Source organism: Somniosus microcephalus, chromosome 12 (assembly GCF_052327205.1).
Source record: "Somniosus microcephalus isolate GS21.2 chromosome 12, FLI_Smic_1.0, whole genome shotgun sequence".
NCBI classification, from domain to species: domain Eukaryota; kingdom Metazoa; phylum Chordata; class Chondrichthyes; order Squaliformes; family Somniosidae; genus Somniosus; species Somniosus microcephalus.
Window position 1 is genome coordinate 98,525,812 of NC_140998.1, and position 24,290 is coordinate 98,550,101.

The 24,290-nt window shown below is 44.9% G+C and overlaps 1 protein-coding gene across 3 annotated transcripts in view; it reads right to left on the reverse strand.

The window, feature by feature from the left end:
* Nucleotides 1–432: 432 nt before the first annotated feature.
* The window catches only part of LOC147109409 (trafficking protein particle complex subunit 6B), a 54,879-nt gene continuing 31,021 nt past the window's right edge, over nucleotides 433–24,290 (reverse strand). For 2 of the 3 annotated variants that reach the window (XM_086003315.1, XM_086003314.1), the window contains 2 exons: nucleotides 1,260–1,353; nucleotides 433–723 (listed from right to left, as the gene is read on the reverse strand). In XM_086003315.1, coding sequence (XP_085859441.1) covers nucleotides 692–723; nucleotides 1,260–1,353 — 126 coding nt within the window. In that variant the 3' untranslated portion in view covers nucleotides 433–691. Of the gene's footprint in view, nucleotides 724–1,259; nucleotides 1,354–24,290 lie in introns of those variants that run through there. The other variant, XR_015080267.1, reaches the window with a different exon arrangement.

Genomic DNA, 24,290 nt, shown 5'->3' on the forward strand with positions numbered 1-24,290 from the left:
ATCTTTTCTTACCTACACAGCTCTTAAAATTAGGTGAACACAAAAAACAAGCCCACCTTCTACTTTTTTGTTTAAGTACATAGGCTTTCTTACTTTGTCTTCACTGTTAGAATTTGAATAAACAAATGTGCAAGAGTTGTTACATCAACAGGCTATCCCTCCATGTCTTAAGTCACAAAAATAAAAAATATTTTGAATATATGCAACAAATTCATTTAATTGACTAAGGGTCTTCCCCTGAAACAACTTGTCCCCCTTTGGGATGCTGGCAGATCAGTTTCCAGCATTTTATTCTAATTATGAATTTCAGCACTTGTAGATTTTTTTTTTACCTCCAATGGATAAAGTTGTTTGAAATCATAAGGAAAAAAAGTTAAATAAGTCAGTTGAACAGAAATGAGCTCAACTTAAAAACACTTACAATACACAACCAGGAGTTCAAAATTCTATTTATTAACTAAAGTGAATTTTAATTCTGCCAGATGGCATTATAATCATTGCAGTGGTAGAAGTGCATCATGAAAGTCACATTTTAAAATTAATTCCAAAATTTAAACAGCTAAAAAAAACAAATACTTATGTAAACAAAATACATTATAATGCTGTTTTACAGAATATAATGAAATAACACTTTTAGTTTTAAATAATTAAATTTTTCAAAGATAATACGGCGTGCTTCTGAAGATATCTTCTACATCTTTTGTATCATTACTTGGAATTTGCCTGCAAAAAGAAAAACAGTAAGATAACTACTTCCTTTGGGATATAAAAGCACCTGCAATTATTTGCATATATTTTTTTAATAGTTTGATCGCTACATATGAATTTAACTCATGCAGTTGTACTGAATTTGAACATTGTATTGGGTCAAACAGCAGTTTTCTTAAACATGTTGTTCATTAGCTTTTAAAAGGAATAAATACAAGGCAGTTTGGTCGCTGCAGAAGCAACAGTAGACTTTCAGCCCTCAGCATTGCAAGTAGATACCCAGTTCTCATTGTATACATTTTGCCAGAATTCTGCTTGACCACAGGGAAGGAATAAGACTACAACACAGTACTTTAACTGGGAGGTGATGAAAGAGGGAAGAGAGAAAATCTGATATAATTAACCGCATAGAAAATGTTCTTGACAACTGATGTGGCAAAATCCCTTAGCTCCAAACAGCCTGCTACAGAAAACAGCAACATTGGAACCATAAAAACTTAAATCCAGCATTTAATGCTACCGAAACACTTCAAAAACACCACACAACTTACATGCAGGCATTGCAGTAACTTCTACTGTCACAATACTTTTAATTCCCAAGTTCGATAAGGCACCTCTAACTAGTCCACAAGTAAATGCCAAATACTGAAATAAAAGAAAAGGATTTTGTTAACCTTCTGCCATATTTAAAGAGCATTGTAACTTAAACCCATAATAAATATGGTTTGCCAAATAAGTTTCCACTTTACACTAAATCCACATCCAAGTTCTGCAAGAGCTCAAATCAAGGATGATTGAGAAGGCAAGATGTAAATGAGAAATAAAGCTGTTGCATTTAATGTCATTTTCAAACATCAGGCAGTTGTTACATAACTTTAGCTTAGCTTGGCTGGTAGCACTCTCACCTGAGTCAGAAGGATGCGGATGAAAGTCCCACTTCAGAACTTGAGCTCATAATTTGGGCTATCAGTACAGTAGTGAGGGGCCACTGCATTGTTGGAGGTGCTGCCCTTCAGATAAGACAAAGGCCCAGAAATTCGGGTCGGAGGCTTCCTGCGGGTGCAAGCCTCCGACCTGCACTTACCTAGCGCGCCAGCCGTTGTGCTGTGGGCCCATGTGGGATTCCGATCCTGGGCCTCCTCCAACTGCCGGCGCGCAGTGCTTGCGTATCCCAGGGGCGCAGTTAGTTCGAAGCGTCCCCTGGGATCACGTGGGCCATGGAGAGCCAATGGTAGCAGGGAATCTGTATTCATAGATTTGACAGGAAGACCTGTCAAAACTATGAAGACAATTCACCCCCAAAACACAACAAACTTCAAATAATTTTTTTTTATTTTTAAAATAACTATAAATTACATAAAATAACCTTTAAACAATTTAAATTTGAAAAAATTAATTAGTTTCTAATGGGGCTAAAAATAAGCTTACCTTTCTTTAAAGTATTTAAAAATAATAAACTTGTGGAAAAAATATGTTTTAATTTTACTTAATTCACCACTTACCTTGTTAAAAGCAGGCGTTGTGACTGCTTTTTAAAAGTAACTCCTGGAGACTTACCCTCCTGGAGAAAGTTGCAAAAAAAACGGATGTTCCAGGCGAACGCGCTGCCTCTCCGGCGCACGCGTTCGACCTGTGAACCCCTTCCTTTAAGGGAACGGAAGTTCCGGTTTCCCGCGCATGCGCAGTGCATGCACAAAACCGGCACTTTCGTTGGGCCTACGCGTGAGTACCCAGCGCGTACTCACCTGTGGGGACCCGAAGTTCTGGCCCAATAAGCCAATGTTATGTTTGCCTGTTCCAAGACCTTACAGATCTCATGGCATTCTTCAAAGAAGTGCTCGGAGTTCTCGCAGTCTCCCAACAACAACCCCACCGACACCAAAAGAGTAGTCATTCAGTTCAATGTTTGTGGACATTTGCTGCGTACAAAATGGCTGTCATGTCCGTTTACCGCAACAGTACTTCAAGGTAATTAATTGTACGTGAAGTGTTTTGGGAGAATGCAGAGAAGCGATAAATGCAATTTAAGTTTTTCAATGCATCAGCAAAATGTTCAATTCCTCACCACAGATCTAGTACGTTACAATCATACATCACAGTAACTTACCAAGGTGATTACAAAGATCCGTTTTTTCTCAATAGATATTTTTTAACTCCATCAACCCTGGATTATCATAGAATCATAAAATGATACAGCACCGAAAGAGGCCATTTAGCCCATCTGCCTGCTCTTTGGTAAAGCTATCTAACTAGTCTCACTGCCCCGCTCTTTCCCCATAGCCCTGGAAACTTTTTCCCTTCAAGTATTTATCGAATTCCGTTTTGAAAGTTATTACTGAATCGGTTTCCATCACCTTTCAGGCAGTACATTCCAGATCATAACTTGCTGCGTAAAAAAAAAGTTCCCTCCCGTCGCCTCTGGTACTTTAGCCAATCACCTTAAATCTGTGTCCTCTGGTTACCAACCCATACGCCAGTGGAAACAATTTCTCCTTATTTCCTCTATCTAAACCCTTCATGATTTTGAACACCTCTACCAAATCTCTTAACCTTCTCTGCTCCAAGGAGAACAATCCTAGCTTCTCTAGTCTCTCCACGTAACTGAAGTCCCGCATCTCTGGTACCATTCTAGTAAATCTCTGCATCCCCTTTGCCTTAACATCCTTCCTAAAGTGTGGTGCGCAGAATTGAACACAATATTCCAGTTGAGGCCTAACCAGTGTTTTATAAAGGTTTAGCATAAATTCATTGCTTCTGTACTCTATGCCTCTATTAATAAAGCCAAGGATCCCATATCTTTTATCAGCCTTCTCAACTTGTCCTGCCACCTTCAAAGATTGGTGTACATACACCCTGCCAAGGTCTCTCGCTTCCTGCACACACTTTACAAATGTGTCATTTCGTTTATATAAAAGCAAAATACTGCAGATGCTGGAAATCTGAAATAAAGAGAAAATATTGGAAATACTCAGCAGGTCGGGCAGCATCTGTTGAGAGAAACAAGAGTTAATGTTTCAGGTCGATGACCTTTCATCAGAACTGGAAAAGGTTAGGGTGTCGCAGAGGGAATGGTCGTTTCGGAATGCTGAAAGAGAAGGGGAGGGGAAGATGTGTTTGGTGGTGGCATTGCGCTGGAGGTGGCGGAAATGGCGGAGGATGACTTGTTGAAATGTTGAGGCCGGTGGGATGGAAGGTGAGGACAAGGGGAACGCTATCGTGGTTCTGGGAAGGTGGGGGAAGGGATGAGGGCATAAATACAGGAAATGGGACGGACACGGTTGAGAGCCTCGGTGGAGGGGAATGCTTGGTTGAGGAAAAAGGAAGACATATCGGAAGCACTGGTATGGGAGGTGGCATCGTCAGAACAAATGCGACAGACAGAAACTGGGAGAATGGAATAGAGTCCTTACAGGAATCAGGGTGAAAGGAAGTGTAATCAAGATAGCTGTGGGAGTCAGTGGGCTTATAGTAGATATTGGTCGATAGTCTATCTCCAGAAATGGAGATAGAGAAGTCGAGGAAGAAAAAGAGTCTGAGATAGACCATGTGAAGGCAAGGGAGGGGTGGAAATTGGAAGCAAAGTTGATAAACATTTAGTTCATATTGCCTCTCCTCATTCTTCCTATCAAAATATATCACTTCACACTTCTCTGCATTACATTTCATCTGCCGTGTGTCTGCCCATTTCACCAATCTGTCTATGTCCTCCTGAAGTCTGTTACTATCCTCCTCATTGTTTACTAGATTTGAGGGGTTTGGGTCATCTGGAAACTTTTGAAATGATGCCCGGTATACCAAAGTCCAGGCCATTAATATATATCAAAAAAGAGCAGTGGTCCTTAAACTGAGCCCTGGGGACCACCACTGCATTATTCCCTCCAGTCTGAACAACAGTTCACCACTACTCTCTGCTTTCTGTCCCTTAGCCAACTTCGTATCCACACTGCCACTGTCCTTTTAATCCCATGGGCTTTAATTTTGCTAACAAGTCTATTATGTGGTACTTTGTCAAACGCCTTTTGAAAATCCATATACACATTAACCACACTACCTACATCAACCCTCTCCATTAAAGAACTCATTAGGCAAACATGATTTGCCTTAAAAAAATTGTGCTGACTTAGCCCATAGTTTTCCAAATGCCAATTAATTCTGTCCTGAATTATTGTCTGTAAAATTTCCCCACCACAGGTGTTAAGCTGACTGGCCTGTAGTTGCTGGGTTTATCCCTCTTCCCCCTTTTTAAACAGGGGTGTTATATTTGCAATCCTCCAGTCCTGTGGTACCACTCCCATATGCAAGGAGGATTGAAAGATTGTGGCCACAATTTCATCTCTTACTTCCCTCCAATAACCTAAGATGCATCCCATCTGGACTGGGTGACTTTTCTACTTTGAGGACTGCCAACCTTTTAAGTACCTCCTCTTTATCTATTTTTATCCTATCCAATATCGCCACTACCTCCTCATTTACTGCTACATTGGCAAAATTCTCTTCTATAGTGAAGACAAATGCAAAGTACTCATTTAGTACCTCAGCCTTGCCCTCTACCTCCACAAAAATCTCTCTTTTTGGTCCCACCCTTCCTTTGATTATTTATACATTTACAAAAGACTTTTGGGTTCCCTTTTGTTAGCTGCTAATCTATTCTCATACTCTCTCTTTGCCCCTTTTTAGATCTCCTCTGCACTCTCTGTATTCAGTTTGGTTCTGTATTAATGAACCTTACATTTGTCATAAGCCTTTTTCTGTCACTTTTTAATCTCTATACCTTTTGTCATCCAGGGAGATCTAGCTTTGGATGCCTTTCCTTTCCCCCTTGTGGGAATGTGTCTATTCTGTTCCCAAACCATCTCCTCTTTGAAGGCCTTTGTTCAATTACTGTTTTACCTACCAATTCATTGAAGTTAGCTGGAAGTATTTTTATGCTGTACTGTTCCTTGTCCTTTTCCATAACTATTCTAATTCTGATGGTATTATGATCACTGTTCCCTAAATGAAACATGCTCCACTTCAGTCCCCAGAACTAGATCCAGCAGTGCTTCCTTCCTCATTGGGCTGGAAACACACTGAACAAGAGAGTTCTCTTGTACACATTTCAGGAATCCCGCCCCCCCCTTTGTCCAATACACTGTTACTATCACAGTCTATATTAGGATAATTGAAGTCCCCCATTATCACTACTCTGTAGTTCTTGTATCTTTCTGTAACTTTGTTCCTCTATCTCCTTCCCACTATTGGGTGGCCTACAGTATACACCCAGTCAAGTAATAGCTTCTCTATTGTTCCTTAATTCCAACCAAATAGGTTCTGTCTTTGACCTCTCAATTATATCATCCCTCTCCAGTGCTATAATAGTTTCTTCAATTAACACTGCCACCCACCCCCCTCCTTTTTTTCCCTTCCCCATCTTCTCTGAATACCTTGTAGCCAGGAATATTAAGTTCCAAATCCTCCCTTTCTTTGACAGGTCTCTGTTATTGCCGCTATATCATAGTAGTCCCATTGTGCCTGCAGCTCGCCAACCTTATTTACCACGCTACTTGCATTTGCACACATGCACGCCAAACCCATCTTAGACTGCCTCACATTTGCCCTCCGTCTGATCCCTCCTTTACTCTAGTGCTATTTGTCTCTCCCAGTCCTCTGTGCACCTTGTTTCTCCTCTCTAATGTTTCATACTGGTGTCCACACCCCTGCCAAATTAGTTTAAACCCTCCCCCACAGCATCAGTTAACCTTTCCATGAGGAGATTGGTCCCAGCTCTGTTGAGGTGCAACCCCTCCACCATGAACAGGTCTAATGCCCCAGAACTAGTCCCAATGCCCCAGGAATCTGAAGTCCTCCCTCCTGCACCATTTCTCCAGCCACACGTTAACCTACCTTACTGTTCCTATACTAACTCACATGTTGCACAGGGAGTAATCCAGAGAATACTACCCTCGAGCTCCTGCTCTTTAATTTCCTCCTGAGCTCCTGAAACTCTGACTGCAGGACGTCAACCCTTTTCCTTCCTAGGTCATTGGTTCCCACATGGACCACGACTTCTGGTTGTGCCCCTTCCTCCCACAAAATGTTCTGCGCCCTCTGTGATATCCTTTACCCTGGCACCAGGGAGGCAGCACACCATGCAGAACACAAGTCGGCAGTTGCAGAAACGCCCGTCTATCCTCCTGACTATCAAATTTCTTATGACCACTGTATTTCTACACTTCGCTGTGCCCCATGGTGCCATAGATGTGCTCTGAACTGCACTCCCTGCCTCCCACGTGCACTGCGATGACTCTAGCCGCTCAGAAAACCGGAGCTGGAGTTCGAGCAACTGGAGGCACTTCCTGCACATGTGGTTATCCAGGACATATGAAGCGTCCTGGAGTTCCCACATGGCACAGGAACTGCAGGCAACGGGTCTCCTCTCAGCTGTCCCATCATTTTACTTAAAAGTCTATCTACTTAGGTTATACATACGTTTTTAAGTTTAGTATCACCTTACTCCTATTTATTATTCAATTATTTATGTATACCAGATTTTTTATTGAATGCAATTCGGATCCCTTTAATGTTGGCATCCTCTACTTAGTTCATTTTAATTTTATCTCTTAGCACCTCCTTCTCCCTCTGCACCAAATTCCTATCGCCACCACCACCGTTCAACAAGCCACTCTGTTTAGCAGATTCACCTAACTCTGTGCATCAGCAGATATCCCTGAAATGTATACCTTTTAGAAACACACTAGTTACAACTAGTCAGTCAACTGCCAGCCACAATAATGAACACCTAGTCATTGACTCGCTTACAGCTGATTGGCTGTTAATTGCCACTGACTTACAGTTTTCAAGCAAGAGAACAAGGTTACATTTCAGATCAATAACACACTAATCAATAATACTTATCAGTGAATTCCCAATCTCACCAAATTCCGTCGCCACTCTGTTTAGCAAGCTGCTCCGTTTAGCAGAGTCACCCAGCTCTGTGTGCACAGCTCAAATTGTAAGTAACATGTGGGTCATCAACTTACAAATAACCATGCTATAATTATTAAATTCTTCACGGTTCAATTGGTCCTATGCTTCTGTACCAGTACTGTAGTGTATGTACCTTTAAGAGAGAACTACTTTTACAGCTCCTGTATACTGTAGTACCGGCAGTGACCACACCTGTATATAAGCCTTGAGCATGCCTCTGTACCCCAGTCTTGAGACTACCCTACTCCAGTAAACACCTGTTGATTGTTAAGTTACAGCATCCGTGTAGTTATTGAAAAACATCATACTCTCAGAATCATGGATCTAACAGTGGCGACGAGTGTCGATTCGAATCTACCTGCAACTCTGCATTTCCCTTCGAGGATTCGCTCCGGGAGGGCGGTGGAAGAGTCGAGGCTAGAAGCACGGGCGTTGACCAGAAGCAACCGCCCAGTCGTCCGGCAGAGAGTGAACATCGCAGGGGAGGCTGTGGAGAGCCGGGCTTGGTTCCGCAGCCAAGACGATCAGCAACAGACTGACGACAGGTACAGCGCAGACCCTTCCTGGACAGCGGCGGCTGGAGCCGACCGACGGCAGAGAAAAAGCCAAGCAGCGTCGACGGGGTAAGATAGAGGGTGAAGCGCACAGGGCGCAGCCAGGGGTTGAAAACCGAGCGGCGTCGAGGAAAAACAAAATGGAGAGAGGGTAAAGCAGCAGCCGGGTTCAGGACCGAGCGGCGGAAACGGGAAAGGCACACAGAAAAAAAAAAACGCGCAGAGCACAAGGGCTGAACAGTGTCCGCGGGGAGAAGGGAGAGCGCGGGAGACGCCATTGAGCCGCAGAGAAGGAAGAGCGCGGGAGACGCCATTTTTAGAAGCCGCAGCGGAGAAGGGCGGCGAGCGCGGGAAGAAAGGAAAGCGCGGGAGACGCCATTTTGTGCCAGCGGAGAAGAAGGGAGAGCGCGGGAGACGCCATTTTTGACAGTTAAATCACACCCAGGGATGCCGAAGAGTGGCAGTATCTCTACGTTCGACAATGAAGTCGAAGATTGGGCGACATATGTGGAACGTATTGAGGTGTACTGCAGGGCGAATGAAGTGCCAGATGCTAGGAAAGCACTGGTTTTGTTAAATTCCATGGGTGCAAAAACTTATGGGTTACTGCGAAACCTAATAACCCCAGAGAAGCCCGTGAATAAGAATTTCGAAAGCATAGTAGAAATCCTACAGGACCACTTAAACCCCACACCGCTGCTGATAGCAGAACGATTTAAGTTCCATAAAAGGAACCAACACAAAGACGAAAGCAATGCGGAGTACTTAACGGAACTGCGCAAGCTATCGAAACACTGCCAGTTTGGAGTGGGACTAGCAGATACGTTAAGGGACAAGGTTGTGTGTGGGCTGCAAGTGAAGGAACCCAGAAACAGCTTCTATCACAAAAGGATCTTACGCTGGACAAGGCTTTCAGTATGGCAGTATCACACGAAGCAGCCACAAGGGGCGCTGCAGAGATACAACGGAGACCGCAAGAATATGGCACCAATGAAATGTCCTATGGAGCAGGGAAGTGTTATCGCTGCGGCAGAACAACACACGACCAGGAGGATTGTTGGTTCAAGGACCAAGTGTGCAGACAGTGTGGAAAAGCAGGACACATAGCAAGAGTCTGCAGGTCTGGGAAGAAAACCAACAGCAAGAAATCTCCACAGGAGAAGTACAAAAAGGTACAGAAGGTGATGGACAGTAGTTCAGATGAACAGAAAAGTGATACAGACTCCGGAAGCAAGGAGCTGGGTTGTCTGAAACTACATAAAGTAGCCAAAATGGAGGATCACCAGACTATCTGGGTTACACTCAAGATAGCAGGAGTCCAAGTGAAAATGGAATTGGACACAGGATCAGCCCTAACAGTCATAAACCAAAGGGACTACAAGCGGCTATTTTCACATATACCCTTGAAAGCTACAGAGATTGTCTTGAAGACGTACACGGGGCAAAAAGTCTACCCCAAAGGAAAATTAAGGGTGAAAGTGATATACAAAGGCCAGGAAATACCTAAAATGGACTTATATGTATTGCCAGATGGAGGACCACCACTGCTAGGACGTGAATGGATCCGGAAGATACAATTAGATTGGCATTCCATACAGACACTGAAGGTTGAGGCCAAAAAGGATGACGACATCACACCTGGACAACTGTCAAAAATGCTAACTGACGCAAAAGAAGTGTTCCAGGAGGGACTCGGAACACAAAGGCATAACAGCAATGATTAAAATAGAGGAAAATGCAAGCCCAAAGTTTCTTACGGCCAGACCGGTGCCTTATGCGATCAGACCAGCCGTCGAAGCAGAGCTGGAAGGGTTGGAACGTTCAGGAGTACGGTCCAAAGTAGACTGGAGCGAGTGGGCTACACCCATCATTCCTGTAATGAAGAGGTCATTAAGTAATACGTGTGGTAAACCACTGTTTGTATTCCACTGTGTACATGTCTGTACATGCCTCGGCTGACTCCTCCCACGAGTCCAGGTATAAAGGTGACTGCTCCACAGTCCCTCTGTATTCTGGACTGGTCGACCACTCGAGGCACACCTTCATTCTCTTGTTAATAAAAGCCTGTTAGTTACTCGCTTAACCTCAGTCTTTTGAGTAATTGGTAGCGCATCAATTTTATTAACAAGATTTTTTATAATGGAGAAGATCCTCACACCAGCATGCCTGGACTTAGACCATCGGGAGGCGGACGCATCCACCAAGTTTGCTCACTGGCTTAAGTGCTTTGAAAAATTCCTGATCGCCTCCGCTGCAACGGTCAAATCGGATGAGGACAAACTGGATGTCCTGATCTCCAAAGTGAACCACCGAGCGTACTCGGTCATCCAGGACGCGACCTCGTACACGGCTGCTCTCAAGCTCCTCAAGGACCAGTACACGCGCCCAGTGAACAAGGTGTACGCCAGGCACCTCCTGGGGAGTCGTAAACAACAACCTGGGGAATCGACCGAGGAATACCTTCAGGCACTGTCTGTGCTTGGCCGGGCCTGTGGTTGTAAGGATGTAAAGGCCGCCGTGTACACAGAGGAACTTATCCGGGACGCTTTTGTGGCGGGCCACAGGTCCAATTACACCCGACAGCGACTGTTGGAGCAGAGTGACCTCGACCTCAACAAGGCCTCTGAACTCGCACTATCATTGGATGCAGCCTACCGGGGCATGGATGCCTACTCCTCTGCACCGTGGACGCCGCGGGGAATGACAGCCTGGGACACGGTAGGACCGTCTCATAGCGCCGTGCCACCCCAGCAACGGCCCAACTACCGCAGCAGTGTCCCAAGGCCAGAAATGCTACTTCTGTGGCCAGGCCAAACGCCCCAGAGCGCGCTGCCCGGCGAAAAATGCGATCTGCTCGGGCTGCGGGAAGAAGGGACACTACGCCAGCGTCTGCAGGGCCAAAGCCACCCCGAACCCCAGCAGCGCCGCGTGTGGGCCGTGCGGGCCGCCATCTTGGGCCTCCCCAGCCATGTGCGAACCACCAGAACAGCAGCCATTTTGGACGCCTCCAGCCACATGGGGATCATGGACGCCGCCATCTTGGCCCCCAACACCGCCTCATCTGATACCCGCAACGACACACCGACCCCTACGCTGGCCTCCGTTACGCTGGACCAAGCGAAACCGCACCAACTGGCCCAGTCCACAATGGACATTAAGGTAAATGGTCACGAAACAATCTGCCTTTTTGACTCTGGGAGCACGGAGAGCTTCATCCACCCCGACACGGTGCGGCGTTGCTCTCTCCCAGTCCTGCCTGCGCACCAGCGGATTTCTATGGCCTCCGAGTCCCAGTCGGTGGACATTGGCGGCTACTGCGTGGTGACACTCTTAGTAGACGGGACTGTGTACGATAATTTTAAACTTCTGGTCCTGCCCCACCTCTGCGCTGCCATCCTACTGGGGTTAGATTTTCAGTGCCACCTTAAAAAAGTGTTACGATGGCGTACGGTGGACCCCTCCCCCCACTCACAGTCCGCAGCCAGCAGCTTCCAAATTGCCCGCCGCGCACCAGGTGCAACCTCTCCACACTCAGAGTCACACCCCCCCAGTTTGCTAACCTCACCCCCGACTGTAAGCCCATCGCCACAAAGAGCAGGCGATACAGTGCCGGGGACAGGGTTTTCATTAAAACCGAAGTGGAGCGGCTCCTGAAGGAGGGGATTATTGAGGGCAGCACCAGCCCCTGGTGAGCCCAGGTTGTGGTTGTTAAGACCGGCGAGAAGCAGCGCCTGGTCATCGACTACAGCCAGACAATAAATCACTACACCCTGCTGGACGCTTACCCACTCCCCCGCATAGCTGATATGGTCAACCAGATCGCGCAGTACCGCGTCTTCTCGACCATTGACCTGAAATCAGCGTACCACCAGCTCCCTATCCGCCCTGAGGACCGCCAGTATACTGCCTTTGAGGCAAACGGCCGCCTCTATCACCTCCTTAGGGTTCCCTTTGGCGTCACCAACAGGGTCTCTGTCTTCCAAAGGGAGATGGACCGGATGGTCGATCAAAATGCGTTGCAGGCCACTTTCCCATATCTGGACAATGTGACCATCTGCGGCCATGACTTGCAGGACCATGACGGAAACCTCGAAAAATTCCTCTGCACCGCCCAACTCCTGAACCTGACGTATAACAAGGAGAAGTGCATATTCCGCACAACCCGCCTCGCCATCCTTGGCTGTGTTGTGGAACACGGAGTCATCGGTCCCGACCCCGACCGGCTGCGTCCCCTTATGGAACTCCCACTGCCCCACTGTCTCAAGGCCCTGAAGAGGTGCCTAGGGTTTTTCTCCTATTACGCCCAGTGGGTCCCCTACTATGCGGACAAGGCCCGTCCGCTGATCAAGTCCACCTCTTTTCCCTTGACGGCAGAGGCCCGCTTAGCCTTCCACCGTATCAAGGAAGACATTGCCAAAGCCACCATGCACGCAGTGGACGAATCCATCCCCTTCCAGGTGGAAAGCGACACGTCCGACTTTGCCCTGGCCGCTACCCTTAATCAGGCAGGGAGACCCGTGGCCTTCTTTTCACGAACCCTCCAGGGCCCGGAGACCAGACACTCCGCTGTTGAGAAGGAGGCCCAGGCTATTGTGGAGGCTGTGCGTTATTGGAGGCACTACCTGGCCGGAAAATGATTTACCCTGCTCACTGACCAGCGTTCAGTTGCTTTTATGTTTAACAACAAGCAGAGGGGCAAAATCAAAAACGACAAGATCTTGAGGTGGAGAATCGAACTTTCCACCTACAATTACGAGATCTTGCACCAGCCCGGGAAGCTCAATGAACCCCCGGATGCTCTATCGCGTGGCACCTGCGCCAGCGCGCAGATCGATAGACTGCGGGCCCTCCACAATGACCTCTGCCACCCGGGGGTCACCAGGTTCTTCCACTTCATCAAGGCCCGCAACCTGCCTTACTCCATTGAGGTCAGGACCATGACCAGGAACTGCCAAGTCTGCGCTGAGTGCAAACCGCACTTTTATAGACCAGACAGGGCTCACCTGATAAAAGCCACTCGCCCCTTCGAGCGCCTGAGTGTTGATTTTAAAGGGCCTCTCCCCTCCTCCGACCGTAATGTGTACTTCCTCAACATTATTGATGAGTACTCCCGTTTCCCGTTCGCCATCCCCTGCCCGGACATGACCAGTGCCACGGTCATTAAATGTCTAAACGGCCTCTTCACCCTGTTCGGTTTCCCCAGCTATATCCATAGCGACCGGGGCTCATCGTTTATGAGCGACGAACTCCGCCAGTACCTGCTCGCTAGGGGTATTGCCACAAGCAGGACCACTAGTTACAACCCCCGGGGGAACGGACAGGTGGAAAGAGAGAATGCGACAGTTTGGAAGGCCGCCCTGCTAGCCTTAAAGTCTAAGGGCCTTCCGACCTCCCGCTGGCAGGATGTGCTACCCGATGCGCTCCACTCTATTCGGTCACTGCTCTGCACTGCCACTAACGCCACCCCTCATGAGAAAATCTTTGTCTTCCCAAGGAAGTCCACATCGGGGACATCGCTACCGCCATGGCTGACGTCCCCAGGGCCGGTCCTACTGAGAAGACACGCGAGGACCCATAAAACGGACCCCCTGGTCGAGAGGGTCGACCTCCTCCACGCCAACCCCCAGTACGCTTATATTGCGTACCCGGACGGGCGGGAGGACACAATCTCCATACGAGACCTTGCACCCGCGGGGGCCCCAGTAACCCACTACCACCCCCCCCCCCCCACGATGCAATATCCAACCCCAGCAGACGGCACGCCTGGGCCCCGCGACCCGCTCGACACCCACGAGGACTACACACCAGTGCCCCAGCCTACGCGGGACTCGACGCCGGAAGCTTCACTACCCCTGCCGTCACCACGTCGATCACAGCGGCAGACAAGACCTCCGGAGAGACTCCAATACACAAACTTTTAATACACTTCACCCTGCCGGACTCATTTTTAAACAAGGGGTGAATGTGGTAAACCACTGCTTGTATTCCACTGTGTACATGTCTGTACATGCCTCGGCTGACTCCTCCCACGAGTCCAGGTATAAAAAGGTGACTGCTCCACAGTCCCTCTGTATTCTGGACTGGTCGACCACTCGAGGCACACCTTCATTCTCTTGTTAATAAAAGCCTGTTAGTTACTCGCTTAACCTCCGTCTTTTGAGTAATTGATAGCGCATCAATACGCCTGGGGAACCAAAGAAGGTCCGCATCTGTGGGGATTTTAAGGTGACAGTGAACCCAGTCCTTCACACGGTACAATATCCGCTTCCACGAATTGAGGATATTTTCGCCTCGCTATCTGGAGGTAAACGCTTCACCAAAATTGATCTAGCCCAGGCGTACTTGCAAATGGAGGTAGAAGAAGCTTCGAAACAATACCTCACGATCAACACTCATAAAGGTCTCTACCAATACAACCGGCTGGTGTTCAGGGTAGTATCGGCTCCGGCTATTTGGCAAAGGGTGAGGGATCAAGTCCTGCAAGGGATTCCAGGGACCCAGTGTTATTTGGACGACATCCTGGTCACGGGCGAAAATGACAGTGATCACCTCGCCAACTTGGAGAAGGTGCTCACCACATTAAAGGAATATGGGCTACGAGCTAATCGCCACAAGTGCGAGTTTTTCCAGAAGCAGATCTCGTATTGTGGCCACGTTATCGATGAAGAGGGGTTACATAAGTCCCCTGAAAAGATTGAGGCAGTAGTCAAGGCTCCAGCACCGGAAAATGTGTCACAACTGAGGTTGTTCCTCGGGCTGGTAAACTACTACCATAAGTTCTTACCAAATTTGTCTACGGTATTACACCCACTGAACACCCTACTGCAAACAGGGGTACCATGGAAGTGGAATGATGAACGTAAACGAGCTTTCCAGAAGTGCAAAGAATTGATCACATCAAAAGAGGTATTGGCCCATTTCAGCACTACCAATTCGTTTGGTATGTGATGCATCACCCTATGGTATTGGAGCGGTGCTGTCGCACAAATTCCCAGACGGGTTGGAGAGGCCAGTAGCCTTTGCGTCTCGGTCACTAACCTCAGCCGAGCGCAACTATGCCCAGACAGGGAGGCCCTCAGCCTAGTATGGGGAGTAAAAAAATGCAACCACTATCTGCATGGGCAGAAGTTCACCTTGCTGACTGACCACCAACCACTTGTCTCCATCTTTAATCCTAAGAAGGGCGTTCCAGTGATGACTGCACAACGGTTACAAAGATGGTCCCTGTTTCTAGGGGCGAATCAATATGAAATAGAACATAAAGGCACGAAACAGCATGGAAACGCTGATGGGCTATCACGCCTGCCACTGCCTACTGTGGAGGAAGCACCAGCAGTGGACCCTATCGAGATATTTTATTCGTCAATAATTGAACGATTGCCAGTAACGAACGCGGATATAGAGGAGACCCGCAATGATCCGACGCTGTCTCGGGTATATGATTTGACGGTGAGGGGATGGCCAACACATGGCGACTCACTGTTGCCAGCATTCTCATCCAGAAGAGAACAGCTGTCAGTATGCCAGGGGACAGTAATGTGTGGATCCAGAGTGGTGATTCCACCCAAGTTAAGGGAGAGAGTGCTAAATGAGCTTCATGAAGGTCATCTGGGAGGAGTGAAAATGAAAAGTCTTGCTAGGGCTTGTGTGTGGTGGCCGGGAATCGATCAACAAAGCGAGAACCTAACCAAGAGCTGCTCAGGATGCCAGAAGGTCCAAAATGCACCACCACATGCCCCTCTACACCCATGGGAGTGGCCCTCCTCTCCATGGCAACGGGTGCATATTGATTTTGCTGGTCCATTCATGGACTCAATGTTCTTAATAGCAGTGGATGCTCATTCGAAATGGCCTGAGGTGATAAAAATGTCCTCAACCGCTACAGAGAAAACGATTGCAGTCCTACGGACCATATTTGCCAGGAACGGCTTGCCAGAACAGATTTGCTCTGATAATGGACCAGTTTGTGTCCGAAGAGTTTCGGAAATTTATGAGAAGGAATGGGGTAAGGCATTACACATCCGCCCCGTATCATCCAGCCACAAATGGATTGGCTGAGAGGTTCGTACAAACCTTTAAGAAGGCGATAAAGGCCATGTGAGATGATGAAATTCCACTACAGCATAAGGTAGACAATTTCTTATTAGCCTACAGAAATGCGACACATGCAGTTACCAACCAGACCCCGGCCATGATGTTCTTTAACCGAAGGTTGAGATCTTGTCTGGATTTGCTCAGACCAAATGTGTGAAGAAATGTTGAGGATAAACAATTCCAGCACATCAATGAGAAGCCAACAAGGAGCTTCAACGTAGGACAACCAGTCTTGGCCCGTGACTACCGAACAGAGAAATGGCAACCCGGAATGATCTGCACAAGGCAGGGGCCATTAATGTACACAGTGGATGTCGGGGAGAACATTGTGAGACGCCACGTCAATCAGATCTTAGCATCGCAGGAACGAGTCAACCCCATGTCTCGCGTACCTGGGGATGAACCCGACATACTGGTAGCCTCTACCTCAACCAGTAGCAGTGGAAACCGATGAACTAACCGACGAAAAGGGGCCAGAATCGCCTCCGCACCAAGAACAAGAACCTCAGGAAAGGCGCTATCCCGAAAGGATCAGGAAGCCGCCCCAAAGACTTAAATCTATAAATGGACTATTGTTGTTTAATGTACATGTTAAAGTGTTAATTGTTATTTGAATATTATGGGTACTGCTAATCTAAAAGGGGAGGAATTGTAGTGTATGTACCTTTAAGAGAGAACTACTTTTACAGCTCCTGTATACTGTAGTACCGGCAATGACCACACCTGTATATAAGCCTTGAGCATGCCTCTGTACCCCAGTCTTGAGACTACCCTTCTCCAGTAAACACCTGTTGATTGTTAAGTTACAGCATCCGTGTAGTTATTGAAAAACATCATACTCTCAGAATCACGGATCTAACAAGTACCACTCAATTTATTGTTGCAGTTGGGGAAAATATATGAAGCAGCTTTGAAGTGTTGTTGCAGTAACTCGGGAATCAAACTTGGTGTACGTTTTTTGCAGAGGAAATTAGCTATACTACTGCAATTAATTATTTTATACTCTAAAGCAGCTGCAACTAAAATGTTATAGATTTTTGTATATTTAGAAAAAGAACACAATCTTTATTGCCTATTTAACAGTGTGTTTTCATTGGATTGGCTCCGTAGCAAGAACTTTAACAAAGATAAACTACTGTAGCATCCAAGATTGCATACATTGCAAATATCATTGATTTGCATTCATGTGAAGTGTTCTAGGCACTGTAGAAAATCATAAAGTAAGAATGAAAGTCATTCAAAACTTCAACCCACTCCAAGGTTTGCGAAGTTTGTTTTCAGTTATTTTCTATCTCGGTACAAAGTCTGCATCCCTCGACTCCCTATAGAATTAGGAACGGACTGCTTCAGCAGGTCTGCATTAAATGCCAGACTATTTTTGAAGTTAACCAATTCTGTTGTAGTTGGACTTGAAATTATGTTTAACTCAACATTGAGTTCTTCACCATTTCTCTTCTGATTCTGAACAAATTTTTCAAACATTACTCTTTTTGATTGTGTTAAGTCTTTTCATAAACAAACTTATAATACTTCAAATGTGGTTGTTAAAAATAGAGCAAAACCCTAAAATGTATAAGTTCAGCATCACCAATCACTCCCATCCCTTACAATCCAGAGAGCACTTTTATAGGGGATAAAACTGGGATTATAAAATAGAACCCTTTTTGTTGCATATCCCAGCTACTGTAATCTCATGTGCTCTTCTTTCATTACAGAAGGCAGACTGAAAAGCACACTAGTGAGACAAGACTGGACTGCAAACTAAAACTGGTTTACTTTACACAAAATACATGAAAGAAGAGAATACATCATTCCCCTATGCTCCACATGCCATAAAAAAATACAACTCTAATGGCACTATAGGTGAATGCTTGCTTGGTTCTATTCTACTGGTTACAAGTTGCACAGGCTCATTCTACCATTCTAATGTCTTTGAGAGAAAGGTAGAGGGACCAGTCCCTTCAGAGTGAGAGGTCAGACAGGCAGGTGGTTGGCTCACTCAGCCATGGATCAGTTACCACTCGGATTTAAATGCCTCCTCTTTGATGTGGGAGCCCAAGATGCCCAATTGCCTGTTTAGTTAAGCTGGGCACAATGAATGAACCAATGCCTGGCTGCCAAGGTATCTTAAAGAAACCATTTCATCATAATGGTGTGAAATGCTTGAGTTTATAATGCAATGTGACAAAATGTGGCATTGCATCAGGAGTTAACTACTTATAATATGAATCAAATCATTATAGGAAACTTTCTTTTATCCGGCACGGACGGGACCGATGTGGTGCCAGTTCATCAAAAATTCCGGATAACCGAACACTATAGTAAAAGATACGGAGCTGAGAGCTCCGTATAAAGCAACAAAGCCTGTTGCAGCTTCAGAACAATCGGCACAAGTTGCAAGCAACAAATGGAGTAAAAAAGTAATAAAAGTTACCTGAACCTACTCCTGCATTTTGCCGGTTAACTGACATTTCCAGTTATTTAGGGGCCGGTTAATTGAAAGTTTCCTGTACAACATTATAAAGAACCCAGCACAAGCAGTACAGGTAAAATCCAAAACACTACAGTGGTTTTATTAATGCTCTAGTCAGTATTGCTTCTTTACACTTGTAGACAATTAATCTATTAATATATCCCAACATTTGCCTTGACACAATTGCTGAGACAATGGGATTCTTTCAAAGCTTACTCCGTTAACCCACGAAGATCTTATTCCTACTGTACCTTGTGTAATATTTCTAGTGACAACTTCATATTTAGTCACTATCTATTGTTTGTCTGCAGTTAGATCTAGCATCCTTTCCCAGAGTTAGTACCCCATTTTCCCACATCTTTGTGTCATCCATAAACTTAAACAAAATGTATTTTCAATTCTTAATTGATTAACTTCATATCAGAACTCAGGTGCTTCTATTTCACCTATTAAGCTTCTGCAAAGGACTTCGTTAAGTGCTTTCTGAAATTGAAGACATTTAAAATCCATCACCTAAACTTTATCCTTTAGCTTGGTTACATCCTCAAAGAATGGTATTAGTGTGATCCGTCTTTCATGCACCCACATTAGTTTGGATCGGTTGCTTTCACTCTCACTAGAGTTTTCTTTATAATGTAGCCAAGAATTTTCTCCATTATAGGCAAAGCAAAGGCACAGCAACACATCAGGGGAAGGACAGAGGTGATGAATGATGCTTGGAAATCTGGATTTACTGGAGCTTGTGAAGAGTGGGCAAGGGGAGCTCAGTGAGGGGAATGTCCAAGAAATCAATTCTAAAAAGTGAAGACGACGTGGATTAGGATTTCAGCAACAGAGTGAGGGGCTGCAGAAGTGCAGTCCTGACAACCAAGCAGATGTGGCATAGAAAGGTTAGTTTAGGGTCTACCAAAATGCCATGATTGTTTACTATCTGATTCAGGCTGAGCCAGAGAGGTTTACAGACCTGAAGCCAGAGGCATACGTCAGTGTTGACGGGAACAAAAGAAGATGGCATCAGTTTTATTAACATTATTAAACTGAAGGAAATTTTTTCTCATCCAAAATCTGATATCTGACAGCTGTTGGATATTATGGTAGTAGCCTAAGCTTGAGTCCACGGTGGCAGTGGTGAGATAAAGGTGATAGTCAGAACATGAGAGAGCTGACCCCATGCTTGCAAATGATGTTATTGAAGGTTTGCAATTAGATGTAGTTGAACCCATCATATTTTTCTATGTACAGTTCTATTCCTAAATATTGAAGTTGAATTACAACAACAAATGAAGCTAGAACATTTGTTTATTCATTCCATATTGTATTTTTTTTGTACGGAGTCAGAAATGCTGCAGTCCATATTAAGATAGCAATTACAATTTTATTAGTCTTTAAATTTAAGTAGCTTGCTATAAATCTGCACCATCTGTAGTGCTGAGGGTCATTGCAAGTTTGTTAAAACATTGAATACTGACCCCTGCAGGCCAGACTGATCTCCAACATACCACTGCATTGCAGTAATAATCTAGGGCTTGGTTGAATTTATCAATCATTTGGATGTTTGAATTTTAAAAACTTCTAGTATCATGCAAGTATTTGATTGTTATGTGCACTTTGTGGTTGTATTACAAGGACACACACTGAACTTGGTGTACAGAAAAATTTGAATAAATTAAACAGAATTTTTTTTTCTTCCCCTTACAAAAATGGATTTCGGAAGCAAGTTATACATTTTTAAACATTTTATTACTGTAAACAAACATTTTGGCTATGGGGATAAGGGGGGAGGGGATGAGGATTTTAAATAGAGTATTGAGAGTTCTTTTTCTCCTCATAAAAATACAGGGTTCATAGAAGTTACAACACGGAAACAGGACATTCGGTCCAGCCCAATCAATCTGTCGGTATTTACCCTCTGTGCGAGCAAATAGTCTAAATCACTTATATCCACCATATTCCCACATCCCATTATCCCCTTTTCCTTCATCTACCTATGCATTCTAATCTTGAATCTTAGAAGTGAATTCCACATTCTCACAACTGTACAGGTTGCTCTCTATTCTAAATCTCATACATTTTATCAACGGCTCCTCATTATAGACCCTTCAACTACTCAAAACAACCTGCTTCTATCTACCCTATCCTATTCTTTCATAATTTTAAACTTGTCACATAATCTGCATTGTTCTAATAAAAAAGCCTCACTTTTCCAAGTCTTTTTGTATTTGGATTTCCTCATACCAGGTAGCATCCAAGTGAAGCTGCATTGTACCCACTCTACTGCCAATACCCTTCCCATGTTGTATAGCCCAACACTGCACGCAGGACTCAAAGTGAGGGGTTATTAAGCTTTTACATAGGCCCATTCCGGTCTTATAAATATCCCTTTGCAGCTTCCTCTCATCTTCTGAGGAATTAACTACACCTCCTATTTTGGCATCTTCTGTAGACACCACTCCCACTAGGCCTATATCCAAATCATTGATATGCACAATGAACAGAACCACTCAAAAGAAACTCCCCTTAACACCTACTCTCTGCTTCCTCCCTTCTAACTAATTTTTAAATCTAGTTTGCTATTCTGACCCCAATTCCTCTCAAAATGCAGACTTTATGGGTATGGTTCAGTGGGTGCCAGCAGCCCTACTATACCTCTCAATTGCACTCCTCAGTTATGAGCCTAAATAACAAACACCGATAAGCTATTGAACTGTGGAGGGCAACAGAACGAGCCTGATTATGTTGTCACCTGGCAGGCACAAAGGCATACTTTACAGCAGGGGTAATTGGCTACTGATCAACAGTGGATACCCCAGAATTTTTCATCTAGCCCAGGGGTGCGGAGGCCAACTGTACTACCCAAATAGCTGCTCTCCCTGGCGGAGGTCAGCTAAAATCAGCACAGATCGAAGATCAAACACAAGACCTTGCAGTCTATATGGCTTAATACTGTGTCATGGATATCAGCAAATAGTTCATTTTTTAAAACTCACTATTATTCCCTTAAATCCATAAAGCTGCCAACTACAAAATGCACACACACCATTCCTTACCCATCAGTACAGCAGATGGTCTGGGTGGAAGTCAACTCTGTACCATGACTGGTCCACACATCTAGGGTGGAATATAGCCAGGTTAATTTATTTCTCTCATTTATTTTCCCCTTCAGATTAAGGTGCTTCATCGCCATGCAGCTGTCCATCTAAGGCAGCCAGGCTGATAGCTGCAGAAAATTCCCCAACTGAGGAATATCAGTCAAAACTGGGATTCAAGCAAGGGATCTTTAAATGAGGCAAATGAGCCATTTGTAAATAAAAGTCAAATGACTAAAAGGGGACCCCAACCAGACACATATAACTCAGTTTTGTTACTTTAGGTAAGTATAAAAGTAAATTAAAGGACATTGGGTTGAGTTACAACTAACAGTAGCTCTGTAAAATATCAGTTATAGTAGTGGTAATTGTATATCAAGTTATATTAAAATAATGGTTGTAATCTGGGTCTGCAAAAGGGGCAAACTGGGAACAATCCATATCTGTTGGTAAAAAGTCACTCATTTTTATGCTCATAATCCTGATGTGTATTGCCAAACTTAGTTGTGTTATGGAGAGGTGTCCAGCAGAGATCAGTCGACTCCACAGAGAGGAAAAGATCTTAAGCAGTCATCCATGGATGGATCTTTTGCACTTCCTCACAACTGATTTTACAGCAACATCCAGAAATGGGTAAAAATAAAGAAGAACTTGCATTTATATAGCATCTTTCACAACTTCAGGGCATCCCAAAGCACTTCACAGCCAATTAAGTATTTTGAGGTGTAGTTACTGTTGTAGCATAGGGAAACACAGCTACCAATGTGCACACAGCAAAGTCCTACAAACAACGGAGAGATAAATGACCAGCTATTCTGTTTTTCAGTGATGTTAGTTGAGGGATAAATAGAAGTCAGGACACCGAAAGAGCACCTTGCTCTTCTTCGAATAGTGCCATGGGATCCACTATATATAGGGCGGACGGGGCCTCGGTTTAACATATCAGAAAGAGGGCACCTCGACAGGACAACATTCTCCCAGTACTGCACTGAAGTGTCAGCCAAGATTATGTGCTCAAGTCTCTGGAGCAGAGCTTTAATCCATGACCTTCTGGCTCAGAGGAGAGAGAGAGAGAGAGAGAGAGAGCGAGAGAGAGCGCTACCACTGAGCCCAGGGAGAGAGAAATTATGAACTATCCTGAAGCAAAATAAAAATGCATGCAAATTTGCTGAAGGCTTCTCATTAAAGCCTTGAATTACTGAAGTGACACTTTAGGTTGCATACAGTGTTTCCTCCATGCACAATGAACTGACAGGTGACAAAAGCAATTACTCACATTTGGGAAAAACCAGCAGAACACTTAATTTACTTCACTAGAAAATTGAAACCCCCAAAAAGTGTTTACAATCACAATTGCAAGCACAGAAAGTTTGTTTATATTCTAAAGTACTCCCAAATCTGGGGTAGAGTTTCTGCTTTGGACGCAATCGGCGCTCAAAAAATGCACTCGTTTTCTGAATTGAAATTTTTGCTCAAGTTTCTGCTCAAACTCATTAGCATATTGAACACAAAATCTTCCATGAACTAGCGCAATCGGGCAGAGTTTTAGAACATTATCTTTTTTATTTTGCGTTAAAAGAATATTCCTCGATATATTTAAGAATGGGAACCTGGTGCAGTTTTATTAGTACAGCTGAAAATGGGTCTATCACAAAAAGAATCATTTTTATTCAGTGTCTAGTCCACCACCTGTGAGCAACCCAGATAAATAACTGGAAAATTATTCTTAAAAACGATGCAGAACCATTTACTAGTTTCATTGGTGTAGTCAGTTTCTCAGTAAATTAAAAACAATTCTAAAAAAGGTGTCCATTAGTGCCCTCGTGCCTAAAAAATCCCAGCTTAATTTTAAAAGCCTCCTCGAAGGCCCGCAAACAGGTGCAATTAGTGGACGCTTGCCATGGTAATTAATTCAATCTGGGGGGTGGCCCCCTAAACTAGTGCAAAAGATCGCGGAAGCTTGATGTGCGCTGGACGTAATTTGCGCTTGAAATACCTTAATCTTTTGCACTGGTTTGGCTTATTTTGGGCGCATTACGCTGGAAATAGTGCAACCCAGTGGAAACTCCACCCCCCAATACGGTTGGCAAAACATTCATTTTAACAGTTCAAATTTATTGAAGTGGAAACCCTGCATTTCCAATACGCAGACGAATCCAGTACACCAAAGTTGGAAAGAAAGACTGCAGAAAATCTTTAATATCGTTAGTCGTCAAATAAAGTTTGTGATGAAATATTCCATTCATCACTGCCTGTGACTGTGGTTGGTTTCAGGTTTCTCCTCACCATTGTATATCATCACTGCCTGTGACTGTGGTTGGTTTCAGGTTTCTCCTCACCATTGTACTGTATATTGGAATGTATGGAATGTGTTGTGTGTAGGGCTCCGCCCATACCTGGCCTCTATGT